The sequence below is a fragment of the Myotis daubentonii genome, chromosome 6 (genome assembly GCF_963259705.1).
Source record: "Myotis daubentonii chromosome 6, mMyoDau2.1, whole genome shotgun sequence".
Lineage (NCBI taxonomy): Eukaryota > Metazoa > Chordata > Mammalia > Chiroptera > Vespertilionidae > Myotis > Myotis daubentonii.
The window spans coordinates 98,427,575-98,440,078 of record NC_081845.1 but is presented as its reverse complement, the minus strand read 5'-3'; the positions used below and the strand labels follow the sequence as shown (position 1 = coordinate 98,440,078).

Sequence of the window (12,504 nt, the reverse complement as noted above, 5' to 3'; positions counted from 1 at the left end):
CTGCTCCACGCGCCCCCCTGCTCCACGTGCGCCCCCCTGCTCCACGCGCCCCCCTGCTCCACGCGCGCCTCCCTGCTCCACGCGCCCCCCTGCTCCACGCGCGCCCCCCTCTCCACCCCTGCTGCACATGTGGCCCCCACCCGCTCCGGCGCCGGCCCTCGGCCCATGCACCCGTCCTCTCTTCCTTCCGCCTCGCCCCTCGCCCACCCGCACTCCGCGCAGAGCGGCCGCCTCCCAGTGGGTTGGAGGCCCCCAGCCGGGACTCCTCCCCCAGCACCGGTGAGGACGGGCTCCTGCCCGCGCAGCCCCGCTACCGAGACTGTCTTCCCTCCCCTCATTCCCTCCGTGGCTCTCAGGTGGGGACCAGCCGCCAGGAACAGGGTTCCCCAGGGCTGACTGGTCCTGGGGTCTGGCTTCTGGCCGAGCCTTCGGGTCCCACTCCCACTGCGGCCCCCAGAGGGGCAGGCGCGGAGCGGGTGGCGGCGCCTCTGCTCTCGAGGGCGGCGGAGACCTAGTGCCGCCGGCGTCACCTTCCCCCGCCGCACCCCGCTCCCCAACACCAGGTCACCCTAGTGCAACCCCCCCCCATTTTCCCCGAGGCCACGTCACCCTCGCAGGCCCGTCTCCCGCGCCGCGATGTTCTCCTCACGGCCCTCCCCCCGCGCTCCTTCAGACAGGGGCACATGCTTTCCGGCTTTTTTTTTATTGTCACAGCATCAATGGCCACCCCCTGCTGGGTGCACGGCACAGTAGGCGCTTCTTGAGGCCTCGGGTCAATGAACCCTGAGGTTCGGGGGAGAGGACAGGATGGAGGGGCGCCGCCCGCTCAGCGCGCGTGGGGCGGAGGCGGCGGGCGCGGAGCCAGCGCTGGGCAGCCCGCCCCAGGCACCGCCTTGTCCCCGCTGCTCCGGCTCCGCTCAGGGGCTCAGGGAGAAGCTGGAGCCGCGGCCCCAGAGCCCGAAGAAGGGGAACACCTCCTGCGTGAAGGAGGCCGTGAAGGTGTGGATGGGCTCCCGCGTGGCCGCGTTGGCGAAGGTCACCCAGCCCACCTCGTAGTCCAGCGACACGCGCAGCTGGCGCGGCGGCTCCCGCAGCGCGAGCCGCGTGGGGAAGGCGCCCAGCGCCGAGGCGCAGCCGCCCGCCAGCCGCACGGCCCACACGCCCGCCGCGGGCCGCAGGCGCAGCTCGCCCTTCCGCGGCAGCGCCCCGAGGGCCACGCCCGCCGTGCAGCTGCCGCCCGGGCCCAGGTCCACGCGCACCACCCACGTGTGCCGGCCCCCAGTGAAGCCCGCGCGGGCCAGGACGCAGGTGGCGCGGTCGAAGCGCTGGGGGCCGTCGGGCGAGCGCTGCCACTTGTAGCAGAAGCGCGCCCCCAGGCGGTCCTCCGACAGCAGCAGCTTGGGGTGGGCGGTCCCGGGGTCCAGGGAGGGGCGGGCTGTGGGGGCGAGGGGCCGGCGTCAGCGGAGGCGCCAACTCCTTCTGGAGAGGCCGGAGGTCTCCCTGCGGCCCCGGGTGGCGCTGTGACCACCAGGCGCTGGGGCCGAGGCCGCGCCTGGGCCGGGGGACTGGTTAGAAGGCTCCCAGGCTCCGCCCGGAACCTGAACCGGGACCTGTATTTGTAACAAGGTCCGCGGGTGATCGCACGTGGAAGCCCCGCAAACCGGCCCGGAGGACGTCAGCCCCGTCCCCTGGCGCCCGCCCACCCCGCCCCTGGCCCTCCCTCCCTCTCCGGACTCCCCATCCCCGCCTGCGCTCCTCCAGGCCCGGCCCCGCGTCCGCCTCCAAAGCCGCCGGGTCTGGGACCACTTGCCAACAAAGCTCTGCTGCCCCTGCCTCCTGTGACTTTGTCCGCGAATGGAGACCAAGGGCCAAATCAGGCACCTGCGTGGCCCCGCGGCCCCGCGGCTTCTCGGGCCTTGGCTGAGAGTGACCAACAGCCCTGAGTGGGTCCCCCACCACTGCCCTCCTTCAACGCCCGCGCTGCGAAGGGGTAGCGGCAGCCGCTGCTCTAGGAGTGTGACCCACCCCAGACCAGAGCTGCCCCGGCCAGGAGGCCTTTCCGAGGCGCCTGCTCCCCTTTGGATTTAATCTTTCTCCCCTGGCCACCGGCAGACGGGGCAGGAGTAGGGTGTGTGTGTGTGTGTGTGTGTGTGTGTGTGTGTGTGAGTGTGTGTGACTGTGTGTGTGTGTGAGTGTGTGTGTGAGTGTGTGAGTGTGAGTGTGTGTATGAGTGTGTGTGTGAGTGTGTGTGACTGTGTGTGTGTGAGTGAGTGTGACTGTGTGTGACTGTGTGTGTGACTGTGTGTGAGTGTGACTGTGTGTGTGTGTGAGTGTGTGACTGTGTGAGTGTGTGTGTGTGACTGTGTGTATGTGTGTGTAACTGTGTGTGTGACTGTGTGTGTGTGAGTGACTGTGTGTGTGACTGTGTGTGTGTGAGTGTGTGTGTGTGTGACTGTGTGTGTGTGAGTGTGACTGTGTGTGTGTGAGTGTGTGTGTGTGTGTGAGTGTGTGACTGTGTGTGAGTGTGTGTGTGACTGTGTGTATGTGTGTGTGACTGTGTGTGTGTGACTGTGTGTGTGTGACTGTGTGTGTGACTGTGTGTGTGTGTGAGTGAGTGTGTGTGTGTGTGTGTGAGGGTGTGAGGGTGTGTGTGTGTATGAGTGTGTGTGTGTGTGTGAGTGACTATGTGTGTGACTGTGTGTGTATGAGTGTGTGTATGTGAGTGTGTGTGTGAGTGTGTGAGAGTGTGTGTGAGTGTGTGTGTATGAGTGTGTGTGTGTGTGTGAGAGAGTGTGTGTGTGTGAGTGTGTGTGTGAGTGTGTGTGTGAGTGTGTGTGAGAGAGAGTGTGTGTGTGAGTGTGTGTGTGAGTGTGTGTGTGAGTGTGTGTGAGAGAGAGTGTGTGTGTGTGTGAGTGTGTGTGAGCGTGTGTGTGAGCGTGTGTGTGAGAATGTGTGTGTGTGTGTGAGTGTGTGTTTCCTTCTCAATTTTAGATTCTTCTTTCCCTCCCGTCCAGTGGTAGGATGCTTACCTGGTTCATAGTCCAACTCACAGCAGAGTTTCTCTGTAAAGAGGGAATAAAACAGGATGTGAATTTATTAGCCTCACAAAAACCATAGATCCGTTAATGGTTAATGACGGAGAAACTGAGGCCCAGAGAAGGGGCAGAGAAGAATGAGCGCTGGAACGCTGCTGCCAGTGACTAGACTTGAGCTCCTCGCAGACTGGTTCTGACCCAGGTGACCCCGGCTGACCCGAGAATGTGGGTATTTTAATAAGCTCAGGGGCGGTGCTGGCTGGGAGTCCGCTTGTCCCAGCCCTCGCCCTGCAGGGGCCTGTCTGCTCGCTGGCCTCTGTCCCCAGTGCTTCGCAGAGCCGAGGACACAGTAAGTGCTCAAGAAATAGCTACTTAGTGGATGGATAGGGGGCTAACTTACTTCTTGTTCTGCTTGGAAATTTCCAGGATAGGCCAAGGCCAGTCTTCGATTAGAGTAAAACTGCTCTCCCTGCCCAGCCCCTGGAAGCACCAGCAGGGAGTGAACTCGTGGGGAGGGCTCTTCAGTGACACTTCGGTGGGTGGGTCATTTAGAAATCGGTGGCATCACTTGTGGTGTTGTGTGCGGGGGGGGGGGGGGGGGGGGTGTTGACAGAGCCAATTCCTGACCCTCAAGTCAGACCCTGCACACCCTCTCCTCCACGCCCTGTTCCGAAAAGGCTCACCGTCCAGGGCAGGCGCCCCAGACCAGAGCGCAGGGCGGCGGGGAGAGGGAGCGAATCAGCTCGCACCGGGCAGAGAGTCGCTGCTGGTTATGAGCTAACAGTGTTCATCATAAAAAACTGATTCCACAGATGCGTCTGTGGGTTTTTTAATAATTGAGAATGATAGATTTTTATTAATCACTATCTTTTTATTATTTAATTTTTAAAATTTAGCCAAAACCGGTTTGGCTCAGTGGATAGAGCGTCGGCCTGCGGACTGAAAGGTCCCAGGTTCGATTCCGGTCAGGGGCATGTACCTGGGTTGCGGGCACATCCCCAGTAGGAGATGTGCAGGAGGCGGCTGATCGATGTTTCTCTCTCATCGATGTTTCTGACTCTCTATCCCTCTCCCTTCCTCTCTGTGAAAAATCAATAAAATATATTTTTTAAAAAAATTTTACTTTTTCCATCACCATGTATCCCCCCTATGCCCTCTTCCACCTCCACCACCCCACACTGTGGTCTGTGTCCAGGAGTTCTCTCCTCTTTTTTTTTTCTTTTTTGCTCAACTCCCCCCCCCCCCTCCCCGCCACCTCACCCCCCTCTCCCCCACCAGAGCTGTCTGCCTACTCTCTATGCGTCTGTCTCTATTTTGCTTGGCAGTTCAGTTTGTTCATTGAATTGCACACATGAGTGAGAGCACACGGAACGTGTATTTTTCCAACTGGCTTATTCCCTTAGCATAACGCTCTCCAGGTCCATCCATGCTGTCGCAAAGGGGCATTTTTCTTCCTAATCATCATCTTTCTTGATTGCATAATGCCAATTGACCAGATTTGTGTTCTCCAAATCAGTTAAATTTTTTTCCAGAAATCTGCGTCTTTATTACTTACTTTCATTGTCACATCACCCCAGTGAGCAGATTTTATAAAGATCTGCAAATAAGGGAACCCAGGCACTGGCAGGGCCAGGAGTGGCTGGTGCTGGGTGGCGGGGTGCGTGGAGGCCTGGGGAACGCTTACCCAGAAACACCTTCATCTCCCTCTGCAGCAGAAGGGCCTGCTGGGGGAGGTCCCGGATCCTCTGGCCCAGCTCAGGGGACACAGCCTCTGGTTTCCGGCACTTTCTGGCTTCACATCTAGGGCACAGAATGGCAGCATTGGGACTCTCCTCTTTCATAAAACCTCCAGGCCAGCCGTGGGCAAACTACGGCCCGCGGGCCGGATCCAGCCCGTTTGAAATGAATAAAACTAAAAAAAAAAAGACCGTACCCTTTTATGTAATGATGTTTACTTTGAATTTATATTAGTTCACACAAACACTCCATCCATGCTTTTGTTCCGGCCCTCCGGTCCAGTTTAAGAACCCATTGTGGCCCTCGAGTCAAAAAGTTTGCCCGCCCCTGCTCCAGGCTCAGCACTCACCTTCTCACTGGGCCTGAGCTGCCAGCTCCCACAGGGTGGGCCCCACTGCCCTCTCTTGGGCAGCGCCATGCAGGCTGCATATGGGAATGCGGTTGCATAAGTGAAAGTGCATGTGAATTTCATCCTATAGCGGGGAGTGCCATACACTTGCATGGCACTACCTGGGCTTGGTGTGTGTGAGTATGTGCGTGTGTGCGTGTGTGTGCGTGAGTGTGTGTGTGTGTGTGTGTGTGTGTGTGTGTGTAAGGAGAACTATATCACTTACCTTATTAGTGTGCTCCTGATATTCTAGGAGGAGAGAGAGAGAAAGCAGGATTCAGTTTCCACCTTCCTCCTCCCACTTTCCTTATAACTAGAAAAACAAAATACTACTCTCTTAGCCCTGGGCGTGCAAAGGGTCCCCGACCACAGAGCGGCAGCATTTGGGCTTCACCAGCCTCCCTCACGCAGCCCTCCTGCCTGCAGCTCCCGAAGGTGAAGCGAGAGGGTGAAGCCAGAGCAGGCCAGGCCCCCCTCGGCCTCCCTCCCGGGCTGCCTTTCTGATGCTTTGCTGAGACCCAGTCTCCCTCCTCCAGGAAGAACGTCCTGACTGCAGAGCAGGGGCTCAGAGGACAGTTTCTGCGGACCTGATGCTTTTCAAAGAGCTACTTCCCCTGGCATTGACCGTTGGGTCCTCACAAAGCCCCTGTGAGGTGGGTGGTGGCATGGACAGACCAGGACCAGGGAAGCAAGGACTAGAACTCAGAACCTCAGGTCCTGGGGCCCATCTTCCACTGGGATGAGATGTGAAGCAAAGGGGACAGGCTCAGCAGAGTGAAGGTGCGGGAGAGGAGGAAGCCAGGCTGGGCAGCCTCACCGTCAGGAGCTCCCTGGCCGACCGCTCCTTCTTTTCCTCCAGCTCCGTGATCAGGGCGCTAAACCGGCTCATCTCCCCAGTGACCAGCATGTCAAACTCATCCCGTTGCTTCAAGATGTCCCCCTCCAGCCCCTCCAGCTGGGCCAAGAGAGCGCCGTGCTGCTCCTCCAGGAACTGGCGCAGGCGTGTGAACTCAGAGATCACTCTTTGTCTCCTGGTGGCCACCTGGGTCTGGGGGCCAGAGGAGAACTCAGCAGGAAGTTATTCCTCCCCTCCTCTCCTCTTCCTCCTCCTTGTTTTTCCTTAGTTCACTCCCATCTCTCTCCTGGCCACATGCTCCATGGCTCAGTGGTAAAATCGGAGCCCCTGGCCCGGGTCCCAGACGGATGTGGGAGGGCAGCGGGCTTCCTTTCCACCTGCTCGGCTGCCCAGCTTTGCTCCAGGGGAGGCGGAGGGCAGGCGCTGGGGACACCCTACCTCCTGCCTTTTGCGAAGAACATACGATGTGCACGGCACTAATTGCATTACAGGCACAATCTCATTGCAGTCTTTACAGAATTCCGCGAGGTAGTGGAAAATTTTAATCTCCACTTCACAGAGAAATACACAGAACAGAGAGTTGCTAGAAGACATAGAGCAACTTAGTGTCAGAGTCAGGATTCAGACTCCAATGACATCAAAACCCATACACTGTGGGGCACGGAGGAGGGGAGGGAGGGGCCAGGCAGGGGGGAGTCCTACCAGGAGGAAGTGTATCCTTTGATTTTCTCTTGACTGAACTTCTTGAATCTCCTCTGTCTCTTTTCTTAGACACTCAAGACACGTCTGTATCTGTTCCTGGAGAGAAGGAGCATACAACATTGAGGTGGGAGCAGTGGCTTCTATAGTTGTCGTCTCATCCCCCTCTGCCTCCAGGAAGACAGGGCCCCTCAGCTGGCCATGCCTGGGCCCTGCTTGTCCTCAAAGCCCCTCTCTGTGGCTGTCTTCCTCTGGCTTCTGTCCTTCGAGAGTTTTGATCAGGGATTGGCCCTTTATCCCGTGTCAACATAAGCTGTGCCTTGGGGTTCCCCCGGAGACTTTCCTTCTTCGGGGAACACCTGATTGCTTGCCTTCGGTAAGTGGGACCTGGGATCTGTTCTGAGCTTGATACGCCCTCCTTGAAATTATTCCAACTTTCTCGCATGCCCGAAAGGGAGCACACCCAGACAACCCTCCCCTGTGAATGGAATCAGTTTTCTGTGTGTGATTCTGAAGGGGAGAAGAAACATGGATGTTGCAAAATCAATCAGTTGGCTGTTTTAAAATTGCTTGCTCTCTAGACCAAGTATACACACGTAAATGTTCATATAGGTAAATTTGAAAATATATATAGAACTCTCATCATCAAAGATTAATGAACTAGGAAGGAACACTTCCAAACTCTGCTGAGGCCAGCATTACCCTAATTCAAAAACCAGATAAAGACACTACAAAGAGAGAGAATTACAGGCCAATATCCCTGACGAACATAGATGCTAAAATCCTCAACAAAATAGTAGCAAATCTCATCCAGCAATATATTAAAAAGATCATACACCATGACCAAGTGGGATTTATTCCAGGGATGCAAGGCTGGTACAATATTTGCAAATAAATAAACATGATACATCACATACACAAATTGAAAGAGAAAAATCACATGATTATATCAATAGACGGAGAAAAAGCATTGGACAGAATCCAACACCCACTTTTGATAAAAACTCTCAGCAAAGTGAGACTAGAGGGAACATACCTCAACATGATAAAGGCCATATATGACAAACCTACAGCCAACATCACACTCAATGGGCAAAAGGTACAACCATTTCCTCTAAGAACAGGAACAAGACAGGGATGTCTACTTTCACCACTCTTATTCAATGCAGTACTGGAAGTCCTAGCCACAGCGATCAGACAAGAAGAAGAAATAAAAAGCATCCAAATTGGAAAGGAGGAAGTAACACTCTCATTATTCGCAGATGACATGACATTGTACATAGGAAGCCCTAAAGACTCCACCAAAAAACTACTAGATTTAATAAATGAATTTGGCAATGTAGCAGGATAAAAAATCAACACCCAAAAATCGATGGCTTTTTTATACAGCAATAGAGAAACTAAACAAACAATCCCATTTACCATTGCAACAAAAAAATTAAGATACTTAAGAATAAACTTAACCAAGGAGGTAAAAGACTTGTACTCAAAAAACTACAGGACATTGAAAAAAGAAATAGAGGAAGACATAAACATGTGGAAGAATATACCATGTTCATGGATTGGTAGAATTAACATCGTTAATATGTATATACTACCAAAGGCAATCTACAGATTCAATGCAATCCCTATTAAAATACCAACAGCATATTTCACAGAGCTAGAAGAAATTCTCTAAAAATTTATATGGGATAATAAAAAAAAAAAGACCCTGAATAGCAGCAGCTATCTTAAGAAAGAAATACAAAGTTGGAGGAATCACAATACCAGATTTCAAGTTGTACTACAAAGCCACCGTAATCAAAACAGCCTGGTACTGGCATAAGAACAGGCATATAGATCAATGGAACAGAACAGAGAACCCAGAAATCTACCCAAGCCATTACGCTCAATTAATATTTGACAAAGGAGGCAAGAGCATACAATGGAGTCAAGACAGTCTCTTCAATAAATGGTGTTGGGAAAATTGAGCAGATACATGCAAAAAAAAAATAAAACTAGATCACCAACTCACACCAAACACAAGAATAAACACAAAATGGATAAAAGACTTAAGTGTAAATCAGGAAACCATAAAAATCCTAGAAGAAACCATAGGCAGCAAAATCTCAGACATCTCTCATAGCAATATGTTTGTGGATACATCTCCTGGGGCAAAGGAAACTAAGGAGAAAAATAAACAAATGGGACTACGTCAAAATAAAAAGCTCCTGCACAGCAAAAGAAACCATTAACAAAATGAAAAGGGAGCCCACTGTATGGGAGAACATTTTGCCAATGATACATCTGATAAAGGGTTAATATCCAAAATGTATAAGGAACTCATACAACTTAATAAAGGACAAACAATCCAATTAAAAAATGAGCTGAAACCGGTTTGGCTCAGTGGATAGAACGTCGGCCTGAGGACTGAGGGGTCCCAGGTTCGATTCCGGTCAAGGGCATGTACCTCGGTTGCGGGCACATCCCCAGTGGAGAGTGTGCAGGAGGCAGCTGATCGATGTTTTTCTCTCATCGATGTTTCTAGCTCTCTATCTCTCTCCCTTCCTCTCTGTAAAAAATCAATAAAATATATTTTTAAAAAAATGGGCAAAGGACCTAAATAGACACTTCTCCAAAGTGGACATACAGATGGACAAGAGACCTATGAAAAAATGCTCAAAGTCACTGATCATCAGAGAAATGCAAATTAAAACGACACTGAGGTACCACTTCACACCTGTCTGAATGGCTATCATCAATAAATCAACAAATGACAAGGGCTGGCGAGGATGTGGAGAAAAGGTAACCCTAGTGCACTGCTGGTGGGAATGCAGACTGGTGCAGCCACTGTGGAAAACAGTATGGAGTTTCCTCAAAAAATTAAATATGGAAAAAAAAATTAAATATGGAACTGCCATTTGCCCAGTGACCCCACTTCTATGAATATATCCTAAGAAACTAGAAACACCAATCAGAAAGAATGTGTGCACCCCTATGTTCATAGCAGCACAATTTACAATAGCTAAGATCTGGAAACAGCCCAAGTGCCCATCAGTAGATGAGTGGATAAAAAGCTGTGATACATTTACACCATGGAATACTATGCAGCCGTAAAAAGAAGAATCTCTTACCCTTGGAGACAGCATGGAGGGACCTGGAGAGTATCATGCTAAGTGAAAGAAGTCAGAGAAAGACAAGTATCACATGATCTCACTCATATGTGGAATCTAAGTAACAAAATAAACTGATGAACGGAGTGGATCCAGAGAATGGAAGCCTGGAACAGAGTGTGGAATCTCAGAGGGAGGGTGGGGGAGGGTGGGTGGAAGGAAGGTAATCAACTAAAGGCCTTGTAGGCATATATGCATCACCCATGGACACCGACAATAGGGTGGTGAAGGCCTGGCGGGGAGGGGGGGGGGGCGGTCAGGCTGGAGGGGTCAATGGGGGGGAAAGGGGACATATGTAATATCCTCAACAATATTTATTTTTTAAAAAGACTAATGATAGGACACATATACTAAAAACAAAACACAGACAATAAAACCAACACACACTCCTTTAATGACAGATAAAATTGCATATCACAGATACTTACTTAACCTGCATATATACAAACACCGAGTTATTCACAAACATGAACACTCAGACGGTTAGACCTCGCCCAAACAGCGCACACAGTGTAAACACAAACAGGAAGGCACGCCACTCCATTCGTGAGTCCTTCATTCCCCCTGCAGACACACCGCTCCACCTGTCACTCCCCGCACGGCCGGCGCTCCCCCCGCTCCTCTGCCGCGGCCGTGGGTGAGCCCCCGACCAGCTCCGCTCCCCGCCCCCCGCCGCGCGCCCTCCCCGCCAGCGCGCACCGCGCTGGCTCCAGTGCCCAGCTCCGCTCCGACCCCCTGAGCTAGCCCAGACCCGCCCGGGAGGCGCGGCCCCTCCTACCCGGTAGGGCCCCGCCGCCTCCTCCAGGAAGCGCACGGCGTGGGCACGGTGCTCGGCGGCCTCGCGGCACAGCGCGCACAGCTGCGCCTCGTCCTCCTCGCAGAAGAAGTAGAGCTTCTCCCCGTGCTCCGGGCAGGCGCCCCCCGCGCCCGGCCTGGACCCCGACTTGAGGCGCTCGATGTTCGCCACCACGCTGGCCAGCTGCCAGTTGGGCCGGAAGCCGCCGGCGCGGAAAGGCTCCTTGCAGAGCGGGCAGGCGGGGGCCCCCGAGGCCGGGCCCGGGGTCTCGCAGTACCGCGTGAGGCAGCCGCGGCAGAAGTTGTGGCCGCAGTCGATGGTGACCGGCTCCCTGAGGACGCCCTGGCAGATGGGGCAGCTGACCTCCTCTTCCAGGCTGGTCACCGGGGTGGCCGCGGCCATGCTGCTGGGCTGAGGAAGGACGGGGAGAGCAGTGAGGACTCACACTCACACGCACACAGGCGCGGCCGCTGCGCCTCGCGTGGCCAGGGCTCTGCTGTCCTCCCAAAGGAGAGACACCTCCGGGCCGAGGAGAACTGCGCGGGGGTGGTTCTCGTCCTTCCAGGGATGACCTCGGCTCTCCCTGGACCCCGTCCGGGGCCGCGGCCACAGACAGTCGCGCGGGAGGAGGTGTCACCGCAGTGCACCGTGGAGAGGCTTCTTGTGGGGGCCAGAGGGGGAGCCGGTGCCGCCCAGCCTCCTGCCCGGGCCAGCTGGGCCGGGAGATGGGAGGTATCGGCCGGCCCAGGGGAGTGTGGGCCCAGATAAGGGCTGTGCCGGGCTGCCCGCCAGCGGCCTGCAGGCGGCTGCGGGGGAGGAAGAGCCCTCAAAGCCGCCTTCGCCTTCGTTATGCCGCCTGCGCCCTCCCGGAGGCCGGGCCGTGCTCTCCCTCCTGCCTGCTCAGCGCTCCGGCTCTCAGGATGTTGGCGGCTCGGCCGTCCCTTGCCCGCGGCCGCCGGGAAGGGCTGCGTGTCCCCCTCGTGCTGTCCGGTAACAGCGCAGCGGGAGCACGTGTGCAGCCTAAGCTTGTCTCAGCCGTCATATAAAACGTGAACAGTGAAGCAACTTTCATATTTTATTTAGCGTCAAATGTCACTTTAACGTCATCAGTATACAAGTGAGGCATGGCCTGCTTCATTCACTGGGGGCATATGGCCACACCTCAGTGTCCGCAGCCCCACCCCCACGCAGCCGGCGGGGCTGGGCTGGTGAGCAGGGCGGGTGCAGGGAGGTGACCACAAAGCAGCTGGCGGACGGCGAGGGCGGAGCAGAGTCGGGCTGGCCTGGGCCGGGCGGGAGAGTGAGGGTTTCGTGGTCTGAGGCACAGGTTCATGGGTGGAGACCTGCGGCTGTTGGGGGGCTGTGGGCTGGGAGGCTGCAGAGCCCAGGCTGGTGGCTCCGCGGGTGTGCGCTGTCTAGCTCAGAGCCTGTCCTTTTCTGTAAAATGGAGGTTTTCATGCCTCCCCCAGGGCTCTCATCAGATTGGGTACAATAACGTGAAATCAAGTGCTGGTAAACGTGGCTGAGTATGCCAATCTCTGACGGACCAGTTTTCTCAAGTCTATCAACATGCATCCTGTGTTGCGTCTCTCTCTCTCTCTCTCATCTTCTCCCACCTGCAGTCAGTGAAGTGCCTGTGACCAGACCTGGGGACCCTGGTGCTGGGGGGGGCGGGTAGGACTTTAGGGGAGACCAGTCTGGGCAGGTGAGGTGAGGCAAAGAAAGCAGGGCAGGGAGGGTCCAAGAGCAGTCGCCTCGGACCTGATACCCCCTCCTCCCCTCCCCAACCTCGCACTCGGCTGGACTTGGTTCTCGGTGGGCAAGCCAGAAGTTTATGCTTC

General features: G+C 55.1%; 1 protein-coding gene across 1 annotated transcript; it reads right to left on the bottom strand.

Moving 5' to 3' along the window:
* Positions 1-695: 695 nt before the first annotated feature.
* LOC132237556 (tripartite motif-containing protein 10-like) lies at positions 696-11,682 on the bottom strand. The gene is made up of 7 exons (XM_059702216.1): positions 10,646-11,682; positions 6,719-6,814; positions 5,978-6,208; positions 5,387-5,409; positions 4,720-4,835; positions 3,030-3,062; positions 696-1,435 (listed from the first exon to the last, which is right to left on the bottom strand). Exons 1-7 carry the CDS (start codon positions 11,063-11,065, stop codon positions 918-920), a joined length of 1,437 nt encoding a protein of 478 aa, XP_059558199.1. The 5' UTR covers positions 11,066-11,682; the 3' UTR covers positions 696-917.
* Positions 11,683-12,504: the final 822 nt, after the last annotated feature.

What these genes read in the sequence shown, in the direction of transcription:
- LOC132237556 (XM_059702216.1), bottom strand. Translation starts at nt 11,065, where the DNA reads ATGGCCGCGGCCACCCCGGTGACCAGCCTGGAAGAGGAGGTCAGCTGC. An exon ending in CGGCCAGGGAGCTCCTGACG is followed by an intron (nt 5,410 to 5,977) that starts GTGAGGCTGCCC and finishes CTCTCCTCCTAG; the next exon opens with AATATCAGGAGCACACTAAT. An exon ending in TGAGTTGGACTATGAACCAG is followed by an intron (nt 1,436 to 3,029) that starts GTAAGCATCCTA and finishes TCGCCCCCACAG; the next exon opens with CCCGCCCCTCCCTGGACCCC.